The sequence below is a fragment of the Mercurialis annua genome, linkage group LG3 (genome assembly GCF_937616625.2).
Source record: "Mercurialis annua linkage group LG3, ddMerAnnu1.2, whole genome shotgun sequence".
NCBI lineage: Eukaryota > Viridiplantae > Streptophyta > Magnoliopsida > Malpighiales > Euphorbiaceae > Mercurialis > Mercurialis annua.
In genome coordinates, this window is record NC_065572.1 from 13,473,277 (window position 1) to 13,500,025 (window position 26,749).

At 32.9% G+C, this 26,749-nt stretch overlaps 1 protein-coding gene and 2 long non-coding RNA genes across 4 annotated transcripts; 2 read left to right on the top strand and 1 right to left on the bottom strand.

Annotated features, from left to right (window-relative positions):
• Positions 1-265: 265 nt before the first annotated feature.
• On the top strand, positions 266-1,047 carry LOC126671753 (uncharacterized). The gene is made up of 2 exons (XR_007639115.1): positions 266-339; positions 825-1,047. It is a non-coding gene; the product is annotated as an uncharacterized LOC126671753 (long non-coding RNA).
• A 4,514-nt stretch (positions 1,048-5,561) lies between these two features.
• LOC126671752 (uncharacterized) lies at positions 5,562-8,475 on the top strand. The gene is made up of 4 exons (XR_007639113.2): positions 5,562-6,261; positions 6,358-6,408; positions 7,693-7,767; positions 8,253-8,475. It is a non-coding gene; the product is annotated as an uncharacterized LOC126671752 (long non-coding RNA).
• Positions 8,476-25,328: 16,853 nt separating this feature from the next.
• Positions 25,329-26,740, bottom strand: LOC126671066 (uncharacterized). Of its 2 annotated transcripts, XM_050364765.2 has the most exons (3): positions 26,199-26,740; positions 25,665-25,945; positions 25,329-25,543 (listed from the first exon to the last, which is right to left on the bottom strand). In XM_050364765.2, exons 1-3 carry the CDS (start codon positions 26,367-26,369, stop codon positions 25,537-25,539), a joined length of 459 nt encoding a protein of 152 aa, XP_050220722.1. In that variant the 5' UTR covers positions 26,370-26,740; the 3' UTR covers positions 25,329-25,536. The 2 variants fall into 2 exon arrangements, with proteins under 2 accessions (XP_050220722.1, XP_050220721.1); XM_050364764.2 differs by having other exon boundaries at positions 25,329-25,945.
• Positions 26,741-26,749: the final 9 nt, after the last annotated feature.

Consider the following 26,749-nt stretch of genomic DNA (forward strand, 5'->3'; position numbering starts at 1 on the left):
ACTAAGTTATCTGAAATGGATTTTCGGATCATGTTTTCAAAGTGGGAACTCAATTTGACTTAACTGATTGTATGACTTTGGTGACAGTCCGAGTAAGTATGATTATTCCACGTTGGTTTATGCTTTGGCATTTTGACTATATATGTATAATGGCGTTATGATGGTTTATATGTTGGCTTGATTGATATATGTGCTAGTCGTATGTGGTGTCTAGTACTCTCTAGAGTTAGGAGATGATATTAATTATTATATATATTTTCTTAGACTCGTCGACTGCTCGTGCTTCGGAGTCGGATCAGGTTTAGTTGCTTGTCAAGTTTTCACGTGGATTTGCAAGCAGTGAGTTTGTACTTACTATTTACCGCTTTATTAAGTAAATTGTTATTTTAATAATAAATATATATACTGTACGTATATTTCGAACTGGTTTTATATTATGGCTTCTAGTTGGAACATGCTACCTAATGGGCATCATTAGGACTGCGTGCGCACCGGTAATGATCTGGGAAAGGTATTTATGGTAATGTGGTAACTCGGTGTGAGCATAGCTCTCGGGACCAAGTAGAGTAACTCGGTGTAGCTCAGCTCTTGGGACTCTGGTATAAGTGTGGTCAGTGGTAACTCGGTGTAGCTCAGCTCTCGGGACCAGACCTATTGGATTATGTTTATTATTTAGAATTGTGGATTAGGGTTCCAACTATTATCCGTAATATCGTTATTAAATGTTTTAAACGGTTTTAAAAGGTTTTCCACTTAATAAATGTAGATAGTGGTATAAACTCATCTCAGTATATCTGACCCCGTTGTTTTCCCAATTTTCCCAGGGTTATGATCTGAGAGAGTCTGGTGATCTCCGCATTTACTTTTCTTCGGAGGTTCCATTTATTTTTGATAAACTGTAAAACTGTTTTATTCTTAGACCGCAGTAGTAACTAGACGTCTTTATTATTACTGTATATTTTGTCGGATTGGTTCGACTGGTTATATTGCTTTGGCATGATTATAATACTTACATTGATTTATGATAAATCTATATTAGTCTCGGAATTGGCTAAGCATGTTATATTAATTGTGGAATATTATAACTGTTAGATTTAGGTTGAAGTCTCGGTTGCCCCCGAGCATTGGTTTTCTGCAGGTTTATGTGTTTATATGTTAATTGAAAGGCTAGCTACGGGTTTTGGTACTACATTACCCATACCCTAGCGCCGGTCGCGATTAATGAAAATGGGTCGTGACAAACTTGGTATCAGAGCTTTGGTTTCAAACCAAGGCCTTATGCATGTTATGTGTTTATTAGTTTGACATAATATTTTGATGTCGTGTCATAGGAACTACTGCGGAATTAGGATTCATGTCTTGTCTTTTAAAACGTCATCTTTTGTTTTCAAACTTTCAGCCTACATCCTATAGGTGATGTCTGTCAGTCTTTATTTGGTGTTGGTGCTATGATTAACAATTTATTTCACTTGGAGATTAGTTGATGTGATATATCAAGTTGAGGTTATTTCACTTGGGTGATTGCTATTGCTTTCGATTTCTCGGGAAATCTTTGGTTGGTAAATTTTTCTAAAACTCATACTAAGGTTTGATGTTGTTTGATAAACCTTGGCGTTTATGCCTGAAAAGATTTAGAATATATGGTATGGTTACAGTTATTTTACGTGATGCGTTGAATTGCTTTTGCCTTATTAATATAGTACATCTTGACTTTGGCCTCGGTTGTTGATTTTAAATATGATCGTATGTTGGGCGTTAGCCTTGTTTTTCTATTAAAGAGAGTTTGGGTTAAACCTTGAAACGTGTTTTGATGGTCATGCATTGCTTGACCACATGTGGATTTAAAGATTTTCATTGAGAATATTGTTTTATCCGATTTGTGTTTCGACACAGAATCATAAGAGAAGTTGATTTTAAATTCTTAAAAAGGTCAATTTTTGGTTTAAGTTACCAGTAAAAAGAAATTCTTGTATTTCGAAATAGTACGTTTGGTTTGGTGTTAACAAACGATGATTTCAAAATGATATTTTATGAGATGGGTCGTTGTTTTAAGAATTTAATGTTGTAGTATGCCAGTATTTTAACATTTTTGCGATTTACGGGATGGCTGTTTGAAATCAAAGATTTTTCATTTGAGTTTTTAAATTACTGTTTAGCGGTTGGTTTACGTTGAGCTCCTGAAATTATAAGAGATGTAAATTTTATTAAAATATTTTTGGATTTACAAATATTTTGAGTACGTTTTATAAACGGTTGTTTTGGGTTCGACTTGGGTCACCCAAATTTAGGAGTTGAGCTTGGTAGTTGTAATGACTCGGCTAGCTCGGTGATTTTATTATTTGAGATACTTGAGTATCCGTTTTAAAGCAACTAATTTATAAGAAGAGACATTTACAAATTGAGATTTTATTTTAACCGTGGGGCTCAACTAGGTTTGGAAATTTTCGTAAAAGACTTTAAAATTTCAAAACGAATTTTGAAGCGCAATATTAAAGGATGATATAATTACATGGTGATTTTGTAATGAGATTTCAAAAAAAAAAAAACAATGTTGTGACACGTCTTGTATTTGGTTTTTTAAGTATGTTTGAGTTAATTGTGTTCTATGGCAACACGTACGTGGTTTATGGTTCGTAGAAATCATAATATTTTTGATTTTATTGCGTGGTATAATTTGCTTACTTGTTAGACTAAGTTGAATACTTTGATTCGTCTTTTGTGCAAAGTAGCACGTGGTCAAGGTTGGCTACCTTGATATATGATTCGTGGATCAAAATTTTTGGATTTCGATATCGAGAAAGACGAGGGAAGTATTCCCTTAGATTGGTTGATGATTTCTGATTATCCTAGAACGGATATTGGAAACTTTGAACCGAGAAGATAGATCGGTGTATTAATACACTGATGTTTCCATCAAGTTTGATGATGCGATGCGGGAGCTGGCGGTAAGTTTTGTAGGAACATATTGATGCATTATTCTTTTGGGAATAAGTTTCAGTCTGGATTGAGGTTAGTTAGATGCTTTTTATAGTAGATTTGTAATGAAGTTATTAGGAGGAGTTGTTGTGTAGCATCGAATATTGGTAGGTTGCAAGTACGGAGTTTGAGGAATATTTTGAGGTTATTGAGTGCACATCTCACAGAGTGTAATGTCTAGTAAATGTTTTATTGTGAAATAAATTTCAAAGGTTGAATTATTAAAATATTTGAAATATTTTTCAACACGTAATTGTGCCCAGACATATCATGAACATGCATATTGAATGTCACGAATAGGATTGCATTGAGCACTAAGTATGTCCACTAAATAAAAGATAAATAAATAATTGATACATGCATACTAGTACATGCATCACGTGGATAGAAAGGATTAGGGTTGGATGCAACTCTTTGGGGATGAGAGATGTCATCACCCTGGCGCACAATTATGTGAAATAGATTTTTCGATAAAGTGTTTTGAGAAATATGTTTTGAAACGAGCTCGTGAGTCACATTATGATAAATTTATTTATAAAGTTTTCGGATTTCAAATGATTTGAAACTGTTACCGGAAGGTAGCTAGACAAATACTCTGTGATGGTGATGGTGAATTACGGACGCTTACATTGTTAGAGATTGGTCGGTGTTTTCAGAATCTTATGCTTCTTCGGAAGTAATAATGGCTTTGAGGTTTGCGCTCGAGATATAGTTGTGCTAAGTGCGGTAAAGAGTAATTTAGAATAGAAAGCTTTCGTGATAATTTCCAATTTGTAATTTACGGATTTGTGGTAAGGATGTTGGTTATGCTCATGTGTACGTATAAACTATATTTTTAAAAGAAACTTTGTCTTTTAAGGTTGGAAATTGTCTAATTATTTTGGCGTATTGATATAACGGTATTTTCATAAACAAGAGATTTACATTGCTGATTTACCTTTCTGAGGAAATGGAGAAATTTTGTCAAAATTGAATCTAAAGGGATAATAAATTTTTTTTCGTTTGAGCGATTTCTTCAATTATGTTTTTGTTTAAGAGCAAAAATTTAGATACAATTTAAATTTTAATGTCTTGAAACATTTATATGTATTTCTAACATGGAGGATTTTGCCACGGGTTAACTTTTGCGAGAAAAGTGTAAATTGATGTTAGCAAGTTTGGTTTAAAAAGAACATAAATTTTGTTAGTTGAACTGTTTCATAAATTTGCAAACGTATTTAGAAATTGGGAAAATATGGATATATTTTGAAAATTTTCAAGGATTTGCAAACCGGTGGTTTTTCAACGTAAAGGTATTTCGATTTTGAATGAAAAAGGAGGTGTAAGACGTAGACTCTTTTAAACATGGTGGAAAATTTTGTATATAAAATATTTTATACCCACAGGGGTTGGTTTTGAGCATAGCTGACAATCCGGTCGTAGTAAAATGGTCGTATTGATCTTTCGTTGTATACGAGATTATAGTCAATTGATTGAATAATTCTGAGAGTTTGAGTTCGATTTGGTTATGTGAGATAATTGATTCAGAATCGGGAATCGCGGTTAATAGGTTTCGACAACCATGATCGGTTGATCGATTTTGTTAATTAATGGTATTATTGTAATGTTTGTATATTGTTTTGAGCATGGTTGAACACTTGTTGTAAGAGACAAATTTTTTTTAAGTTGTCTGATGCAGTCAATGTTCAGTGTAGTCATGGCGTTATGTTTTTGAGTGATTGGGAGAATCATTTTGATGGATATTGTTTGTCACTAATATAGAAATTTTTGTTATCACAAAAGAGGTCCGCTTTTCTTTGAATTGCGATATGAGTTATTATGTTTTATGATTCACAAGTTAATTGCATTATCGAGTTGGTACTAAATCGTTTGGATTAAAGGATTATTATAATGTTGATTTTGGAACTGAAACATTATCAGAAGTTTATTGGGTTTTGTTATCGATAATTTTGATGTAGAGATGCTATAAGTGGAAGTAAGTAAGTGTTTTTAGAACGATAGATTTTATCAGCTATGTTTACAGTGTTATTGTTTTGTCTGAGGCAAAAGATTTTGGAATTATAGAATTAGAGTTGAGCTTAGCGCTTAATCTTGTATTTGACATTGAGGATTTTATAATAGATGAGTTTCGAGGTGGTTCTGGAAGCCACTTTGGTATAGAGTAATTGTGACTCTCAGTTGAATAATTGTTTATTATTCACATTGTGTTGATCGAGTGATTGTTGAAGCACTGAGTTGATAGAATAGAATTTTGTGCATATGTGTGTTGTGACCATTTGAGTTGTTGATTTATATGAGTGGTGGTTTTGAGTTATCATTTGAGGAGCAACCTGTTAAGTTTGTGGTTACGCAAGTGCGTCAGTTGATGAATAACAGAATTCCTATGATTACAGTTTCAATTGGTTACTTGGTGGAGGAATGTTCTTGAGAGATAAAGTTTGTTATGCAAATTTGTTATTGTGCTTTCCTTAATTCCTTTGGGTATCATGATTATGTGATCTTATGTTGGTCATGTACGTTTTGTATGGCTTGCTACGTAGTTTTATGTTATGTTTTACGTCGGTTGTTTTTGTGTTAAAATCGAGGACGATTTTGTTTTTAAGTTGGGGAGAATGTAATAACCCGTATTTTTTTATAACTTGTTTTGGTGGTTGGTTGTCCGTTTAAAGTTTGGTTTGTGATGGACTTTGGTTGTGTTTTAACTTCGACTTGTTCTCGTTGTGCTTCCGACTTGTTTTCGGATTGATTTATGTGCGAATTAGCATATGTGGTACCTTGGTTGTGTCATGTTGAATGACTTATGTGTACCCCTTGAACCTTTAAGTATTTGATGTTGAATTGATTTATTTCCGGATCGTTATCGAAACAATGTTTGCATGTTTTCCAAATCGGCTATGCTCTAGTAAAACGTCCATATCTCCCAATTTAACCGTCGGATCGGGCTGCCCTTTGGATATGTTGCACCTAAGAGGATTATCTTTCATTCGACCGTTCGGATCGTCGTTTTGACCTCTTTTCGGGTCAACCGGACCTATAACCGGACCTGCTGGGTTGAACCGGCCGTAGGTCCGGTCCACTCTGATTTCTGCATTGGCAGTGAGTCAACCGGTTCAATAACCGGTTCTGCTGGACAGAACCGGCCGTAGAACCGGTTCATTACGGGTTTGCTTATAAAAACTTCGTTTCTCGACCAAATCAGCCCCCACTCGTTCCCACAAACCCTAAACTGATTTCTAAACATTTATAGACAATTCCCAATCACATTTTGGTGCCTCAAGACACTTGGTAAGTGTTCTAACATCCTTTCCATCATTCAATTCATAGTTTATGTAATCGAATTGTTTGGGTATTCATTGGTCCTTCGGTTTTTCATTGTTGTAGCCATTATTCCACTATTTTTCTGAGTTTTCCTTGCTCTTTTGGATTGCTAAGGTAATTAATCCTTCCTTTACCCTTTTAATTCGAATCGTTGGTGTGATGGTTGTTAGATTTCAATTTTAAATGTTAGTTTTGTGGCATGTAATTATATGGGCTGTTTTGATTTGGTTTTCTTATTATTGTATCAAATTCATTGGCAATACTTGTTGGGCATTTATTGTAGTCGTTTATGCTCTCTAGAATTCGGTTCGTTCATGCGTTGTATGGATTTCTTAAAAGGGGAATGTTAGGGCTGTCCATAATTTCATTGCCATGATGTTGTTGTTTAAAGAATTAGATTGCTATAAATTGTTTTAGTTGATTTTGTTATAGGGCTGTAAATAATTGAATTAACCTGTGTTTGGTGATTAAAAATCAAGTTGACAGAGTTGGATTAGTTTGGGTTGAGCATATCAAATTGTTTGTTATTTGGCTTGATAATCATGATCAATTGATATGTTTTGGTTAGAGGTTTTGAAACTGAAAATGTAATTGGTTTAAGCTTTTGAGATGAATTGGATTCATTAAAGTGTCATGGCATGGTTGTTTTGAGGTTGGCTTGTTTTGCCGATTTTGGCTAAATGTTGAATTTGTTGTCATGTAATGTTTTGATTGTTTAAATAAGTTAGTTGGGTTGTTTAACATTATTGATTAATATTGGATTGTTGTTAACATGTTAGTATGATGTATAAATTATTGTAAATCTTGATTGGGCATGTTTAATGTTAGAGGGCATGCTAAGGTGATTGTATATTTTATGTTGGCCGTTTGAACATGTTTGCCCATTGAGGACTTTTGTCGAGAACCTTATGAGCGTTATGATATTTTGGTTATTGAGTTCTTATTGAGTTCCTTGTTTTCAAAATGGATTTCATAGTTTATCAAAAGATGACCTAAATATTAAACTCTGGTTTTACTCTGGTTGGATTTTGGTTCGGGTTAGACTTGGGTCGCCCGATTTGTGAGAAGATGCCTTGCAATTGTTGTAACTTGGCTGACTCACCATGTTGGTTTTAAACTTGGTTTATGGATTTAACTAAGTTATCTGAAATGGATTTTCGGATCATGTTTTCAAAGTGGGAACTCAATTTGACTTAACTGATTGTATGACTTTGGTGACAGTCCGAGTAAGTATGATTATTCCACGTTGGTTTATGCTTTGGCATTTTGACTATATATGTATAATGGCGTTATGATGGTTTATATGTTGGCTTGATTGATATATGTGCTAGTCGTATGTGGTGTCTAGTACTCTCTAGAGTTAGGAGATGATATTAATTATTATATATATTTTCTTAGACCCGTCGACTGCTCGTGCTTCGGAGTCGGATCAGGTTTAGTTGCTTGTCAAGTTTTCACGTGGATTTGCAAGCAGTGAGTTTGTACTTACTATTTACCGCTTTATTAAGTAAATTGTTATTTTAATAATAAATATATATACTGTACGTATATTTCGAACTGGTTTTATATTATGGCTTCTAGTTGGAACATGCTACCTAATGGGCATCATTAGGACTGCGTGCGCACCGGTAATGATCTGGGAAAGGTATTTATGGTAATGTGGTAACTCGGTGTGAGCATAGCTCTCGGGACCAAGTAGAGTAACTCGGTGTAGCTCAGCTCTTGGGACTCTGGTATAAGTGTGGTCAGTGGTAACTCGGTGTAGCTCAGCTCTCGGGACCAGACCTATTGGATTATGTTTATTATTTAGAATTGTGGATTAGGGTTCCAACTATTATCCGTAATATCGTTATTAAATGTTTTCAACGGTTTTAAAAGGTTTTCCACTTAATAAATGTAGATAGTGGTATAAACTCATCTCAGTATATCTGACCCCGTTGTTTTCCCAATTTTCCCAGGGTTATGATCTGAGAGAGTCTGGTGATCTCCGCATTTACTTTTCTTCGGAGGTTCCATTTATTTTTGATAAACTGTAAAACTGTTTTATTCTTAGACCGCAGTAGTAACTAGACGTCTTTATTATTACTGTATATTTTGTCGGATTGGTTCGACTGGTTATATTGCTTTGGCATGATTATAATACTTACATTGATTTATGATAAATCTATATTAGTCTCGGAATTGGCTAAGCATGTTATATTAATTGTGGAATATTATAACTGTTAGATTTAGGTTGAAGTCTCGGTTGCCCCCGAGCATTGGTTTTCTGCAGGTTTATGTGTTTATATGTTAATTGAAAGGCTAGCTACGGGTTTTGGTACTACATTACCCATACCCTAGCGCCGGTCGCGATTAATGAAAATGGGTCGTGACATAATCATAATATAAATGATAATAAAAGTGCCAACTAATTAATAAAAAAAATGATAAAGTCAATACATGGTCAAACATGATTGATCTAGTGGATATCACTAACAATCTCCCACTTTCACTAGACTCAATCTACAAGTATATCTAATACCCATGGACGTAGTATGACTCTCATGTTTAGGATGTGGAAGAGCCTTTGATAGCGGATCAGCAATATTATCATTTATCATAACTTTGCATATCCTTATGTTTCCTCTCTCAATGATTTCTCGAATGAGATGATAATATCTAAGTATGTGTTTGGATTGTCGATGTGATTTTGGATCTTTAGCTTGTGATATAGCCCCATTGTTATCATAAAATAAATTCACTGGATCAGATATACTAGGAATAACTCCTAATCCAGTTATGAACTTCTTGATCCAAACAGCCTCCTTAGCTGCATCTGAGGCAGCTATATACTCAACTTCTACTGTAGAATCAGGAACAATGTCTTGCTTTGAGCTTCTCTAGCTGAAAGAACCTCCATTCAAATAAAACATATAGCCTGATTGTGATCTATAATCATCCATGTCAATTTGGAAGCTAGCTTCTGTGTAATCCTTTACAACTGGCTCATCTTCTAACCACCATATAGTAACAATGCATCATAAATTCTTCTCAAATACTTAACTATGTCCTCAATTGTTGTTCATTGACGTTCACCTGGATTTGACTGGTATTTTCTTTATATACTCAAAACATATGAAGCATTAGTAAAAGTATATGGAATCTTACTCATGCGATGTCACTCATCCTGTATCTTAGGACATTGACTCTTGCCGAGACTAATGCCATGTGACATTGGCAAGAATCCTCTCTTAGAGTATTCATACTAAACCTGTTTAATACCTTATAAACATAAATGCTTTGACTTAGGCCAATAGATCTTCTAGATCTATCTCTATAGATCTTAATGCCTAATATATAAGCACCATCGCCCAAGTCTTTCATTGAAGAAAAAAATTCCCTAACCATGATTTAACATTTTATAGTATAGGAATATCATTTCCAATGAGTGGTATGTTATCAACATAAATTCCTAAGAAAACAATCGCGCTCCCATTAACCTTCTTATATACATAAGGTTTATCTTCATTCTTAATGAAGCCAAACTCTTTGACAAGTTTATCAAAACAAAGATTCCAACTCCGAGAAGCTTACTTTAATCCGTAAATTGATTTTTGAAGCTTGGAAACCTTTTTCGAATTCTCAGGAATGGAAAAACCCTCAGGCTATGTCATGTACACATCCTCAAGTAAGTTTCCATTACAAAACGCCATTTTTCCATCCATTTGCCATATCTCATATTCATAATATACAACTATAGCAAGGATAATCCAAATGGATTTGAGCATAACAACTGGTGAAAAGCTCCATCATTAGTTTATACCATGTATTTTTCTGAAACCGTTTGCAAGTAATCTTACGTTATAGGTATGCACTTTTCCATCCATGTTAGTCTCATTTTGAAGATCCATTTGCATCCAACAGTTTTTACACCATCTGTCAAGTCAATCAAGGTCCAAACTTGATTATTATACATGAATTTCATTTCAGATCTCATGGCTTTAAGATATTTTTAAGAGTCAAGACTATTTATGGCCTCTTGATAAGACGTGGGCTCAATTTGGTCCATAATCATCACATCATTGTTCTTAGTAATGAGAAACCCACATCTCATAGGATTATGATATGTCCTATCATACCTCTTTTGGTCTTATGGTACTTGTTCTAGTTCAACAATTGCATGTTGATCCATTTGAAGTTCCATACTTGGTACAATGCTACTTTGTGGTTTTTGAATTTCTTCAAGTTTTACTGTACTCCCACTAGTTCCTTTGCAAATAAATTCTCTTTCCAAAAAGACACCATATCGAGCAACAAACACTTTGTTCTCATAAACATTGTAGAAGTAACATCCTTTAGTTTCTTTAAGGTATCTTACAAAAAGGCATTTATCAGATTTGGGTGCTAATTTATCTGAAATTAGCCGCTTCACATAAATTTGATATTCCCAAATCTTAAGAAAAGACAGACAAGGAGTTTTTCCAGTCCATATCTCATATGGTGTCTTTTCAACTGCCTTTGATGGAACTCTATTCAAAATGAATGCAGTAGTTTCCAAAGCATAACCATAAAATGAGATTGGAAGATCTAACTCATCACTGGTCGAACCATATCCAATAGAGCTTGAGCAGATTTATATTTCATCATATAGACAAAACCATATCTACTGAAATCATCCGTAAAAGTTATGAAGTACTGAAATCCACCTCTAGTATTTGTACTTAATGGACCACATACGTCTGTATGGCCCAATAAGCTTTTGGCTCTTTCACATTGTCCAATAAAAGGTGTTTTGTCATTTTGTCAACTAGACAAGATTCACATATTTCAAATGATTCATAATCAAATGAATTCAAAAGTCCATCTTTTTGAAGTTTTGAAATGTGTTTCTCATTATATGGCCTAAACGACAATGTTGGAGATAAGTAGCGTTTAAATCATTAGATTTAAACTTCTTTGTATCAATGTTATAGATTTACTTTTCATTAATGTCTTCAACATTTAAAATATTCAGACCACTAGTGCGTGGAGTATAAATTAATTTATGTATGATCACATATAATTTTTTTTAAAATTAATTTATTTTAAATTTTAATAATATTTTTATAAATTGTTGACGACAATAGAAATAAAAAATGTAGAAAAATAAAAAAATATTAAAATTTTATCAAATAATTACATGATATTTCTTGTACATGTAAATATTTGTTTACATTTCAAAAATGATACAAGGAGTTTGTCTATTTTTAACGATATTATAAAATATATAAATTTACTATTCTGTGATGATATTAAATAAAGACTTAATTGTTTAAAAAAATTATAATTTTTACTGTGTTTTATGAATTTTTAATTTTAAAAATTTTAATATACCAGCTTTTAGTTTTTTTTTTTTGCAATTTCAAATTTTTCAAAACAATTCTGAATTTTTAAAATTTGTATTAAAATTAGAAAAGACGCTAAATTTCATGATTTTTAAAGTAATTAAGCCTTAAATGATTTTTTCAGATAATATATAAAGTACATCATTTTTTATTTTAAATAAAAAAAATATATTTAGGCTTAATATATTTTTTGACCTCTAAATTTTACCCTTTTATTCCCTATGACCTCTAAACTATTTTAGTGTTCCATTGGCCCTATAAACTATATTTTTTTTTCTATTTAACTCCATGTCAGGAATTTCATACACGTCAGTGCTCTCAAGTTCGTCATTGTGCACTAGTTTAGCCCGCTTGCATTCAAACATGCGAACTGCTAGCGCGTTACCCGAACGAGTTTCTCTATGCTTGAATCCCTTATAATTTTTTACTTGTCCGGAAAATAGGTGTGTACAATAAAATTATGATAATAGTAGGCCTAATTACTTAAAAAAACCCCACCTTATAATATTTTTTCGTTTATACCATGACGTAGGAAAAAGTTCATTTGTACCCTTTTTTTAATTTTTTGTTTTCAACTCTACCCTAAAGCACTAAATTGAACTTTTTTTATTTAGAAAAAAAACTTAAAAGTATCCTTCATTTTTTAACTTATTTGTATTTTTTTCAAATAGAAAAAAGATGATATACCCCTTCTATTTATTTATTTTTAATGTTTTCATATTTTAATTAATTAAATTGTCAAAAAATAAAATTTTGGGGTACAGTTAAAAACAAAAAACCAAAAAAAGGGTACAAATGAACTTTTTCCTAGGTCATGATATAAACGAAAAAATATTTCAAGGTGAGATTTTTTTAAATAATTAGTCCATAATAGTACGATAAGTTTATGATAAAAAGTTATAATAAAATTATGACAATGTTCTTCATAATAATATTATGATAATATTCATGACATCGTTATGATAAAGTACATTATGACAATGTTATGATAATATTTGTTATACTGTTATGAAAATAGTTTATGATAATAGTATAATAAGTTTATGATAATATTATAATAAAATACGTAAAAAAAATATTATAAAAAATGATGATACCGATACGACAACGGAGTAAAACCATAAATTTCTATATTTCGAGAATAAAAACATAAAAGTGAATATATTTTAAAATAAATATATAAATCTCCCTTAATTTTTGTACAACACTTGAAACGATACAATACTAGACCCATCGTAAAATTGTCCAAGCAGAAACTAAAGTTCTTGATGAGAGTGGCAATTAATGTCATAATATATCACAAAATATTGAAATTGTGCATTGAAGTGGACAATTGCTCCATTGTGGTAAGTAGGGGATACAAACTTGAGATACAAAGTCAGCCAAAAGAAGTATTAGGTCACTTAACAGTTAACTTTTTCTCTTCACAAATTCCACCTCACTTGGCTACATCATCCTAAACTCTGGTTTATTTCCCACTAATTTACCAGCTAAGTTTTTCATCATTTTTTTGCTTTTTTGAGATTTAATAGTGTCAGAAAGCTAAATATTTTTTATTTTTAAAACTATATCCAAATATTTTAAAAATAGCAAATCTATTTTAAATTGTTCAATTCGTAAAGGAATCATTCTTCATTTGAGAAATCCGAAAAGGACGGATGGTGATATCTTGTTTGATGATTGTATTGCGTTATTGAATCAGGTTTTTTGTTTATTTATTATTTTTTATAAACCGATATGTGAATTGTGTTGTGTATGTTGCATAAAGTGCTCGTTCGTTTTCAGGTTATCAGAATTGATTTTCTAACCGATTTTAGATTTGTATTGAAAATTAGTTCGAGTTTTGTTGAGATTTGTATTGAATATTAAAATAAAATAGAAAAGTTTTTTTGTGTGTAGAGAAAATACCACGTGTATGTGTGGGTAAGAGTGAAAATCTCATACTACTAAAAAAAATGAATTCTTTGTCGGATTTATATGGATGGACACAATACTTTAGTTTTGGGTCTTAGAAGGTGCTCAGTTTGTGAATAGAGAATTAAATCCATCCTGATTTATGACACGTTGCATAATGTCTTAACTAACAACTCTTTTTTTTTTCAACTTTCCAAAAATTATACAATCAATTATCATATAGATAAAATTAGATAATTTTTAAAAAATTAATTAATTCTCAAAAAATTAGCCAAACTATTATTAATTCATAACTTTTTAAATATTTGAATAAATTAAAAAAAATTAACTTTTTAGTTCTATTAATCTTCTCTCTGTTAGGGTTTTTAGTTGCATACATTGCCCAAATATTGTGAAAATAGAAATGCAAACCGACTCTCCGAAATCTGCTTGGCTAAGTTACTGTAAAAAAATAAAATTTAAAGACCTAATCACTCAAAAGCTCTCTATTTTTAATTTTTTTTTCATTGCACTCTAACATTGAAAAACTTTTTCAAAACCCTCCCAACTTTAAATTTCATCCAATTGCACACTGATGTAGGGAAATCCTCTAAAAATCACTCCATCTTTAGATTTTTTTTTCAATTGTACCCTAAATTGGAAATTTTTATGGTTTTGATTTTAAAAAGTTAGTGGATATAATTTTAAGAAAAATGATTTTTTATATTATTAATAATATTAGTGTTTAATTAGAATATAGATTAAAAATGAAAGATTATTTTAAAATTTTTTCATATGAAAAGAGGTCAATTTAATAATTTGGGGTATAATTGGAAAAGAATCTAAACGTGAGAGGGTTCTGAGAGGATTTTTCTATGTCAGGGCGCAATTGCAAAAAGTTTAAAGGTGTGAGACTTTTAAGTGATTATGCCAAATTTAAAATAGTATATTAATTATTTTTATGACTAACATTTAGAATTCAAATCATATTTCTGAGTAATTTTGATTAAATATTATCATTTACATATCCTTTCAATCATAATATCATTATATAACTATATACCTATAAGACTATACGGAAAATGTTGGCTCAGTAAATTAGGAAATAAACAGTTAATTATCTCAGTTATTATCATATTTATTTGCTTGTAAGAGAAATGTAGAAACTCTAATACGGTTATTATCTAAATTGGAGTAAATAAAAATATTATTTTAAAGTCATTTTATTTAATAACTATTATGATTTTTTTGTTAATAATCAAAAGGTTATTTTATATGTATAGTCATTATATTTAAACTAATTACAATTCTATTACAAGTTGTTAATTACACCTTATATTTTTTTTTCAATTATACTACCGTTCTAAAATTTTGCAATTTGTAGCTAACGTGGCGATTGGAGGATGACACAATAAGTCAGATGCCACAAGTAATTGATCAATGCCGATAAATTGATTATTTAGTTCAGAACAAATCACGTCTTTTGAGAGAAAAAAAGCATCAAATTATGCTCTAAAATATCAGCTCAATTTATGAGTACTTATGATATTTAACTTGTTGCACTGCGTCGTTTTCCGATCACCACTTTAGTTATTGATGGAAGCTCATCTCCACATACTATAATGATAAGCCGAGTTTTAAGGGATTCGCCAACCGAAGTGAATTCGATGACTCGCTAAAGAATAATAAATTAAATACAAGATCAACGCATATTGGTGAGATCGAGTCCTACGAGATTCACCCCTCTAAATGAAGTCCATACGGATCCGCCCTAAGAAACAATGGCCGAATCCTCTAGGATTCGGCAAACAAAGGTTAATAGTATTTGGATATGAATCTCATTCAGAGATCTAGGATCCAAAGCTAACTATAACAACACCGGAACTCATGGAGATTCTGAAAGACTCTGATCTTCTAAAAGAACAAGGAATACATTCCTGTTCGAAAACACATTCCTATTAAAGAAGTATAATACTATTTTGGAAATGGACTCATATACCAAATATGAATCTTTTTCTTATTTTGATTCATATGCTAAGTGAGAATTTATTTCTTATTTAAATTGTACAAGATATTTCTCCATGTTTACTATAAAAAAATTTGAGATATGTCTATACAAACAGCCTAATTGCAATTACTCTACAAGCTCTTAAACTATTTGTAAAGTTTAGATTGACTTTATTATTGGAGTGCTCGTTGGACAACCCATATCCGGTGAGTAGTCTAACCTCTATTTTGCAAGTTAAGCCATCAAGATATCCGGATCCATCAGTTATAAATCGTCTAATTTTCAAAAACGGGGATATAATTATAAAAATTTAAATAGTAATCAATAAAACTGACAATTTTTAAAAACTGTAATATGTAATTAGGCCTAAGTAAAATTTCTTATTTGCCAATACAAAATCCAATAATAACATGATTGTAAATTTATATATATATATATATATATTATGTCTATTACCTCATACATGAGTAAATAAAATCATAACATATTATTCTATTATTGAAGATTTTAACTAATAGAATTACATTATTATCTATTTATTGGTGTGTAATAATTTTATAATCTATGTTCACGAATGACATAGTTAATAAAATTTATATAAAATAATGTTATTTTGTCAAAAGGTATAATAACTTTTGTTCTCATTGCTTAATAAAATTTTATATTATAAATATAAAAATACAGATCAATCCTGTTTTCAGATTTATATTTCGAAATCAAACAAGTCATTTTTCATTTTTTTTTGTTAAAGATCCCCAAATTTGTATTTTTTGCTCAAATAAATTACGTGTTTGAGGTATATATAAAAATTAAGGTTTATTTGATCTAAAGTAAGAGAGTTTAAAATTTATTTGATTAAAATAGTTAAAAATAATTTATTTGATTAAAATAGTTAAAAATAATTTTAATTGTTCTTAAATTAAATATTTTAAATTTTAAATAAATAAAAAAATTAAAATTTAATTAACTTGACTCCAAAATATAAATTTAAGAAGCCACAGTAGCCCTTTGCCATAAATGAAAGATCCTTCCGGATCATGGTAATCTGCTTAAGATTTTTGTTTATTTTTTCTACTCAACTCCTACAAAACGTTTTTTTAAGTAATTGATCCTGAAAATCACTGAACTTTCGAGTTTTTTCATTTCAGTCACTAAACTATTTGTTTTTTCATTTTGATCACTGAACTTTCATTTTTTTTCATTTTGATATTTTCAGGCCAAAAAAACTTAGGTGGCAGCCGGAATTAATTTTTTTTAACCTGAAAACTTGCCATATATGCATTATTTGATCGAAAAATTCATTTTCAAAGTAAAATTATGTATGTATGATAAATTTTTAAAGTAAAACTTATAAAATCCGATTGTCACATGTCAATTTCCGGCTGCCACCTAAGCATTTTTGGTCTGAAATACCAAAATGAAAAAAAAAATGAAAGTTCAATGACCAAAATGAAAAGAAAAATAGTTTAGTGACTGAAATGAAAAAACTCGAAAGTTCAATGATGGTCAGAATCAATTACCCCGTTTTTTTTATATAAAATGTAATTTCTATCAGCATGTGTATTTCAAAAATTCAGTCAAGATTGCATATGGAGACTAATCAGACACTAATTTATATATACTACAATTTAATCATAAAAATGTATTATTTAATTTTGAAAATTTCATATTTAGCCTTTTTTTTCTTCGATTAGAACAAATTAAAAAGGATAAAGGATCAATTCGCCCCCTCAACTTGGCACGAAATATTAAATGAGTCATTTTGAAAGCTTTTAGATCAAACTAACTAATAACTCGCGTTTTCGTATCAAAAAGACCTCTTTGACATAAAAAAGAGTGAGATTAACCAATTATAATTTTTTTAACCTAATTAATCATAATTTAATTTCAATTAACCACAATTTAAACCCTATTCTAAACTAAATAAACCTAATTAAACACCTAAATCTAATCAACCGGAAACCACCGCTGGAAACCGCCGCCACCTATAGATCCCACCCAAAACCGCTCCTCAACTCCTCGCCTAAGGAGGAGCAGATTTGCTCCTCCAAGAGGAGATACGAGCTGCTGCTCCTCGTTGCTCCTCCAACGATGAATAACTCCTCCAACACGAGGAGCAACAACTCCTTCGGTGATGGTGGTGGAAGCGTACAGGATGGAAGGTGGTTAGAAGGAAGAAGAAGGAGGGAAAAAAGAAAAAAATCTCTCATTTTTTATTAAAAAAAAATTATTATTGAAATTTTAAAATTAAACATAATTAAAATTTATTAGGAATCAATTTAAGAGATAAATAAAATATATAATTTTTTTTAATTTTTTAATTTTTTATGGAAGTATAACTCACTTGTTAAGGTGAGAGTGGAGAGAGACCTTTTTGATGCACTTTAACATAATTGGAGATATGTTTTGATATTTAATGCTACATTGAGGGGGTGAACTGATCCTTTGTACAGTATAAATACAATTGAGGGGTGAATTCCACTAATTCAAGCAATATATTATTTATACACTTCATATAATATATCAAAACAATTAACATGTAAAAATTAATAAAGAATTAACAAAAAAAACAGATGTTATTTTAACTCTATGAAGAACATCAAATATTAACAAAATAAACTGTTAATGGATTACGATCCTCTCAAGTCGATTTGATCTATTATATTCAATTCATCTATGCTCTTCATTATAGAATAAATATAACATAATTTACACTCTTTCAATCTAAACTGTTTATTTTATAATAAAAAGTATAAATTAATTGAATATAATAGATTAATGATCAATCAATTTAAAAAAAAATTAATAGTTGGTTAAGAACCGTTCGGTTTAATAAAAATTGTATTAATTCGTTTTTTTTAAGAAATTGAATTAAAATTTATTTAACTATATTAATCAAAGTTACATAAACGTTTAAACAAATCGATCAAATTAGTCTACTAATCCGACTAATATTATGAAAAAGTAATTATAAACAAATAAAAAATACTTGATTTAATGAAGGCTAATGGGCTGAAAAAACCCCGACCTTTGTTTTATTTTTCAATTCCACCCCGACATAGTAATTTTTTATTTTTCAACTCTGCTCCTCCGTTGAGGAGCAGATGCTCCTCGTTGAGCAGCATCTTGCTCCTCCTCCAGAAATTAATTTTTTTTTTTATATATTTTTAATTAATTTAAATTTAATTAATTTTTTGATATTATAAAGAAGATGGTTTTTTATTATAATTTATAACATTAAAGATTTTTTAGATTTTTTAATAAAAATGAAGGACCTGTTTTGAATATTAACCAAATGAAAAGAGTTCAATTTAGTGTATTAGGGTGCAATTGAAAACTAAAAATTCGAAATAGGGAATAATCGAGAAAATTGCTACGTCAGGGTGGAATTGAAAAATAAAACAAAAGTCGGGGTTTTTTAAGCCCATTAGCCTTTAAGGAACCGTTTGGCTTGAGAGAGAAGAGAAAGATTACACATCTTGCATGACTAACCGTTGATAGATATATATATAGATCATCTCCTCTATTATATAAAGGCCTAATTACTCAAAAACCCCCCACCTTTCACTTTGTTTTCGTTTATACCCTGACCTAGGAAAAATGTCATAAATACTACTGACCTTGTCAATATATTTCGCCCGTACCCCCAACCCGAAGCAGCACGCGCATTTGTCCAGCGTGGCATCCATATCAGCTAAAAACCCTGAAACGCACCGTTTATGACTCTGACGCACCGAATATCTGACCAAACCATGGTTAGTGAGGTGGCAATTACTAAAACGGTGCGTTTTGTGTTTGAAGCCCTAAAACTGAAAAAGAAAAAAACCCTAAACTCTTAGGATTTATCATTCTTCCTTAGTAAAATCGAAGCCCTAAAACTGAAAAAGAAAAAACCCTAAACTCTTCATGCTCTGAACCCTCAAAACTGCAGAAGAAGAAAACGTCGAACATGAACTTATTCGTCAGCTTAAAGACATAATAAACGACGAAGATTTGTTTTGTTTTCGTGGTTTGAATAGCGTTTTTATTCAGTAATGGGTAAAAGAAAAGAAAACGAACATACATTTGGAAAAGGACATCGAAGAGGAAGACCCGAGAATTACAGGTAAGAGCTTAATCGTATTCTGTGGTTGTATCTGTTCATTGGTTTAATTTTTGGGTTTGTGAAAATTTTGATTTTAGGGTTTTTGTAAATGGGGTTAATTGTAGGGATTATGGAAAATTTAATTATTAGGGTTGAATTTGTAACAACTAATTTTGGGTTTTAGGGTTTTTTTTCATTTGTTATGATAAATTACGGTTTTAAGGTTTGTTGTTTTGAATCCTAGGAACTGTCGAATTTCAGCCTGTTAGTTTCAGTTATAATTTTTACTACTGTCAATGGGTGTAATTGTAGGTTGCTTTGATAAATTCTGATTTAGAGTTTTTGTAAATTGGAGTAATTTTAGGGATTTTGTAAAATTGGATTTTTAGGGTTTTCTAAATTGGGGTAATTTTATGGATTTTGGTATTTAGAAGAAGGTACATAATTTCCTGCTTTGCTAGAGCAGCAACTCATACATTTTTTGTTCTCTGTAGTTTTTACTTTGGTATCAAATTCAATACCCCTTAAATGTGTATAGCTAATATTGAATTGTGATCTGCAATTTGTATTCTCTCTTAGGATGTTGTTTGCAGGACTTTATATATGTTGTTTGTATGATTACATAGGTTGTTTGTTGATGTTAGTATGTCCTTTTTCTTGGCAGGCCACCATGTCAGGTGTGGGTCGATGTAGAGATGACTGGGACACGATACATTACTGTTATGGGTGGGAAATCACTAAAAGGGTATTGGTATCAGGACGAGAATCTTACAATGGCCGACATAGCACAAAGGGTTAAGGATTTGGGGTACCCAGAAATCAGTCGCATCGGGTACTACAAACCTAATGGGGATTGGAATAAGGTTACGCTTGTGAAGGATGATGATGGTATTAGACGGTTGTTCAACGAGGGTTACGCGTTTGGCAATGTTCAAATGTTTATAGAGTGTAAGAAGACAGCTCAAGAGTTTGAACATTTCAATATAGATGAAAGTGTTAGGGATGCAATAGAGGGCTGTGAGGATGAGAATGCAGCCACTGAGAATGCAGCCACTGAGAATGAAGGTGATATGGCTACTGAAATTGCTACCATTGAGAAGGAAGGTCCTGCGGCAACTGAAAAAATAGCAGCTGAAAATGAAGCCACCGAAATGGAGACCGGTAATGTAGATGATGACTCTGACAGCACATATGTATGTGGCAGCAATGAAGACAGTGATGATGTTAGCGTTAGCGAAGGTGGGAGTGACTTTGATGATGAGTACGCAAACGCTAGGAGAGAAAAGAAAAAATTAAGAAGTAATGACATTGATAGCATTAATGGGTTGGGTTTGGATGGCATGCTTGAAGCTCCTGGAGGTGTTGCAAGTATAAATGGAAAGTATTGGGAAGGAGGGGCAGTTGGGAATTTAGATGCCTATGCTGGTTGTGAAGAGTCTGATGGTGGAAGTGTGTATGCGGATAGTGATGGTGAGCTGCTCACGCCATCTAGCAGCGATGGGGATAATTTAGAAATTAAAAAGAGGAAGCGACGAACCAAAGTGTTCTATAACCCGAAGTGGAACCATGAAGACTTACAATTTAAAATGTACATGGTCTTCATGAACAAAGTACAAGTGAGATATGCTGTACAGCAGTGGGCTATCTGCAATGGCCACGATATACGCTGGAAAAAGAGTGAGAAGTATAAGGTTGAAGCTTTATGCGCACCCGGTTGCACATGGAGGTTATATGCTAGTAGGAGAAAGTCGTGCACTTCCTTTCGGATCACGGGGCTGGAGACCAAGCACACGTGTCAGAGAGCATCGAAAAACAGGCAAGCGACATCAGAGTGGGTGGCGAAAGAATTTATTCAGAAGTTTAGGCGACAACCTGCATACAAACCCCGTTATATGATAGGTGATCTCAAGGACAAGTATTCTGGACTAACAGTCACAACTTCATGTTGCTATAGAGCGAAAAATACGGCAATGACTATCATCAGAGGGTCTCTTGAAACCCATTACACTAAATTCAGATCGTACGACGCAGAGTTGAGAAGGGTAGACCCGGAAGGTTTATTCCGGTTCCACTTCATTAATGACCCATCAACTGGCGCTCCGATTTTCCAGCGGTACTACGTTGGGTTTTCAGGGTTGAAAAAAGGGTTTAGGAGTGGTTGTCGGCCGGTGTTGTGTGTAGATGGTTGTTTCCTGAAGACACTGGTAGTTGGTGTCTTGTTAAGTGCTGTAGGCCGGGACGCGAACAACCAAATGTATCCTGTCGCGTGGGCGATCGCTGAAGCTGAAAATGAAGAAACCTGGACATGGTTTATGGAGCTGTTGATAGCAGATCTTGGTTTTGGAGAGGGTCTGTATTTGACTCTCATAAGCGACCAACAGAAGGTAATTTATTCTAATTCATGCTTGTTTGAGTTTTATTTGGAATTTTATAGAGTTGGCAGGGTGTATTTGTGGTAGTTTAAGTGAAATTGTTATGTACAATTGTTAAGTCAAAACTTGTTATTTTAGAATTTGATATAATAATAATCAGATTGTTATTTTATGTGAAATAATAATCAGCTTTTCATTATTTTATTACTGCTCTGTTGGTTTAGGCTTGTATTGTAGTTACTTCATGATTTCATTTAATTAATTAGAGACAATTTAATTTTCCTATTATGTACATTTGACATGCCTTATCTGTAATTTTTTTGTTCTTAATAGGGATTGAAAAATGCAATTAAGAAAGTGGTCCCTTATGCGGAGCACCGTAATTGTGCCCGCCATATATATGCAAATTGGAAGAAGAAGCATAAGGATCCTGAGCTGAAGCGATTATTTTGGAAAGCTGTTAATTCGACTAATCATCAAGAATTTGAAAGCGTCACGGAGTTGATAAAAAATGAAAAGAATTCTGCTTATGATGATTTCGTGAAGCAGTTGGATAATATCTTTTGCAAAGCCTTTGTTAGGCCTAATTCGAAGTGTGATGCGATTACGAGCAATATGGTGGAGACATTCAACGGCTACATTTCTCAGTCTAGACAACTACAAGCAATCAACATGCTCGAGGACATCCGGACATCATTGATGGAGAGGATGACAGTGAAGTCAGAGTTGATGGACAACCATTTTGAATCACTTTGTCCAAGGGTCAGACAGAGAATAGACAAAAATCAGGCTATGACGAGATCATGTGAAGCAAAACTTGCAAAAGGGGCATTTCAAGTCAGTTCTTGTGAGGATCAGTATGTGGTGAACCTAAAAAACAAGACATGCACTTGTAATGCTTGGGATATTACTGGCATACCCTGTCCCCATGCTCTAGTGTGTATCAACTTCATGCGGTATGACGTTGAGGACTACGTCGATGAATGGCACAAGAAGGACAAATACAAGAAGGCTTATGAATTTTGTCTACAACCAATCAACGGGTACAGAATGTGGCCCAAAGTAGGAGGGGAAGGTATACTGCCACCACCATATCGTAAGATGCCTGGCCGTCCGAAGAAGAATAGAAGGCGAGACCCTGACGAAGAGCCCAAGAAGCCTCCGAGATTTGCAAGAATGGGGGTGGCAATGACATGCAGTCATTGCCTTGTCGAGGGACATAACAAACGTGCTTGTCCCAACAAAAACAATGCCCCTACTGAAAGGCCTCCGAAGGTATAATATTTTATCCCCATGTTCATTAATTTTTATATGATTATATGCAATAAAATTAATTTATTTTGTTGCAGGGTCGTCCTGGTAGGCCAAGAGGCCCAAATTGGAGTGCCAAAACTAAAAGTGGACCGTCCGCTGCAAAAATCAGAAAACAAATAAACAAAGAGCGTATTGAGTCTAGCATTTCAGCTCAAAGGAATGTATCAACTCCTGAGCAAAGAAGTGAGGCACATAGACAGCTGCAGAACCAGGTAAAAATCATCAAATATAAGTAGAAAATTTATGTAAAATTATGCATGTGTTTGATTTTTTTTTGAATTTCTTTGGCAGGTTGCAGAAAGGGTTGGGATCAGAGTTAACACATCTTCTGGATTCATTTATGCAAGGGTAATCTTGTCACATTATTACTATTTAATTTACATACTTGATTGTTGAGACTGAAGCCAAAGAGATTATAAATTGCTTTAATTTGCTTTCCTTTAAAATTGTGAGGATTAAATGATAATGGTAGGGCTGTTTTGTCTTTGTTGCGTTTATGTTTTTGTTGGTTAACCCTAAACTGCTTTGTCTTTGTCTTTGTTGCGTTTCTATTTTTCTTGCTTAAGTTCTGATTAATCATGTGAAGCAAAACTTGCAAAAGGGGCATTTCAAGTCAGTTCTATTTTTGTTGCTTACAATTGTGAGGATTAAATGATAATGGTAGGGCAGCTTTGTCTTTGTTGCGTTTCTGTTTTTGTTGATTGAATTGAATTTTGCTTTGTCTTTCTTGCTTAAGTTCTACATAGGTCTTTGTTTTTTGAATAAGCAGGTTATATGCCGTTTCATGCTCTTATAGGTAATTAGTTTCAGCATATCATGCCTATAACTGAATAGAGCCTGAAATTTTATTTACTGTCTATTTGGTTAAGTTAGAGCCTGAGATCATTTAATTTTTTGTGTTATTTGAATCACTTTGTCATTATTCCATCTTAATATCCTTCATGCAGCCTGCTTCCGACGATGGCAATAGATATGTTAGTGGAGCGGTTTCAACTGCCGCTGCGGCAAGAAGAAATAATAGGCCACGAATGTCATCGCAGGAAGGATCGACAACAAACGAAGGTGCACGACCAGCCATATCCTCGCAGGAAGGATCGACCACCAACCTGGGTTCCCGAGCGGCCACATCAGTTATTTTCAAGTCAACGGCAACGCAAGCAGCAGCACCAAGATTAGGAAAACTCCCATTGAGGAAGGGGAAAGAGAAGATGCAACCGTAATTATTAAGTTTTCGGTTTTATGATTTTTTGGTATGTAAAAAGGTGTTAGTTTAAACCTTTAATTTTGGTTTGCTTCAAACAGATGTGAAGCAATAGCTATAGAAAAGGTGGTGGTATATAAACCTTTATTTTTTGGGCTTCGATGTGAAGCAATAGGTGGTGGTATATAAACCTTAATTTTTTGTGCTTCGATGTGAAGCAATAGGTATACAGGTGATGTATATTTTTTTGGGTCAGAAGGATATGAAGGAATATAGGTGATGTGCAGTTGTAAGGGTTAACAGGAAGTGAAGTAATAGGCTTAGTTACCTAGGATGTTCACCTTATTTGGCTTCACCAGGATGTGAAGTAATATGTACAGCAAAGGTGTTTCTACAAACTTTGCTTTTTTGGCTAATTAATATATTACATATTTAGTATTTGCATTGGTGCTTATTAATCAATATTGTAATTGTAATCTGCATGATGCCATTTTTGCTTATGTACAATCACATGCCATAGAGGGGTTCTTACCATTGGTACTCATAGGACCATTATACTACTAACAGTAAGCACCACAAATTTTACAAGAAATGAAATTACTAATTGTATAACAAAACATAGTTAATTGTTGCATAGATGTCAATAATATTACATAGATAATAATCGTACCATAACAAAGGTCGTGTTCTAAATACACACTATTACATTACGGTAGTAATCCACTAGCTCCAAGCACCACAAATTTTACAAGAAATGAAATTACTAATTGTCGATAACAAAACATAGTTAATTGTCGCATAGATATCAATAATATTACATAGATAATTATCGTACCATAACAAAGGTCGTGTTCTAAATACACACTATTACATTACGGTAGTAATCCACTAGCTCCAAACACCATAAATTACAGGGACTACATTAGTAATTAGTCCTAAATTAACAAAAGTACACTGGTTCGTTATACTACCACCTCCCATCACCATAACTTCGTCCTCTCAACAGTTCAAGACCTACACAAAACATACATCACATCCATAAATAGCTTACTTATTGCTACTACTTGATCATTGAATAACAAAATAAAAGAAAACATAAAAACACAGCAGGGTCATCAAAGCTTTCTTGCAAAACCTGGAACAAGATTGCGATCCTTCGGCTTGTGACTTCAATTCTGCATTCTCCTTCCTCAGGCAATCATTTTCATCTATTATCTCCGTAAAAGCAACGGTTGCTTTGTCTCGATTCTCTTCCAACTTCTGAATTGTTATGTTCAATTCTGAAATTGTATTTTCACAACCCTCAAGCTGCTCCGTCAATCCTTTCACTTTGTCCAACAGCACTCCGAACTTGATCATATTCTCGAAAGGTACCTCCTCATCGTACCACCGAAATGCTCCGCAATCATCTGGGGTCTGTTACATAGATTTTAGACACTACCATAATTAACAGCCATAGGTTTACACTAAAGTTAGCCATAAATTTCACAAAAACACCAATCTAACAGTATTTAATTTACGAAATTCTACTAACTGGGTATAAAAAACAAGTCAACACTTCATTACACATGTTAAACAACAGTAATTTCGCACATAAATTTTAAATTTCAGATCTTCAATAAAAAAAAGAATCACACCCATCAGTTATGGAAGAAAAGATAAAAGTTACCTTTGACTTACAACAGCGCCAGAATCTTCTTCCCGGGTTCGTTTTCGTCCATGAAGTGTACAGATACAACCTTCCATGCCTGCACCTGCTACGTTCTTTCGTTGCAGGGAGATTGAACAGCTCGTCGCTCACGTTATCAAGACCCCTCGTAGTTAGCGACACTGAAGACATAGTGTTGCTTTGGAAAATCCTAGGTTAGCTTTTCTCAAATGTTTTCAATTTGTTAATTAGGGTTTCTGTAAAAAAGAAACGATTTTGAAAGGAGGAAGAATGGTAAATACTAAGGTCAAACACAAAACGCACCGTTTTAGTAATTGCCACCTCACTAACCATGGTTTGGTCAGATATTCGGTGCGTCAGAGTCATAAACGGTGCGTTTCAGGGTTTTTAGCTGATATGGATGCCACGCTGGACAAATGCGCGTGCTGCTTCGGGTTGGGGGTACGGGCGAAATATATTGACAAGGTCAGTAGTATTTATGACATTTTTCCTAGGTCAGGGTATAAACGAAAACAAAGTGAAAGGTGGGGGGTTTTTGAGTAATTAGGCCT

Excerpts from the sequence above, each read along its gene's own strand:
- LOC126671066 (XM_050364764.2), bottom strand. The coding sequence starts at position 26,369 with ATGTCTTCAGTGTCGCTAACTACGAGGGGTCTTGATAACGTGAGCGAC. Across the intron at positions 25,946-26,198 it reads GGCGCTGTTGTAAGTCAAAG|ACCCCAGATGATTGCGGAGC; the intron begins GTAACTTTTATC and ends TCTATGTAACAG.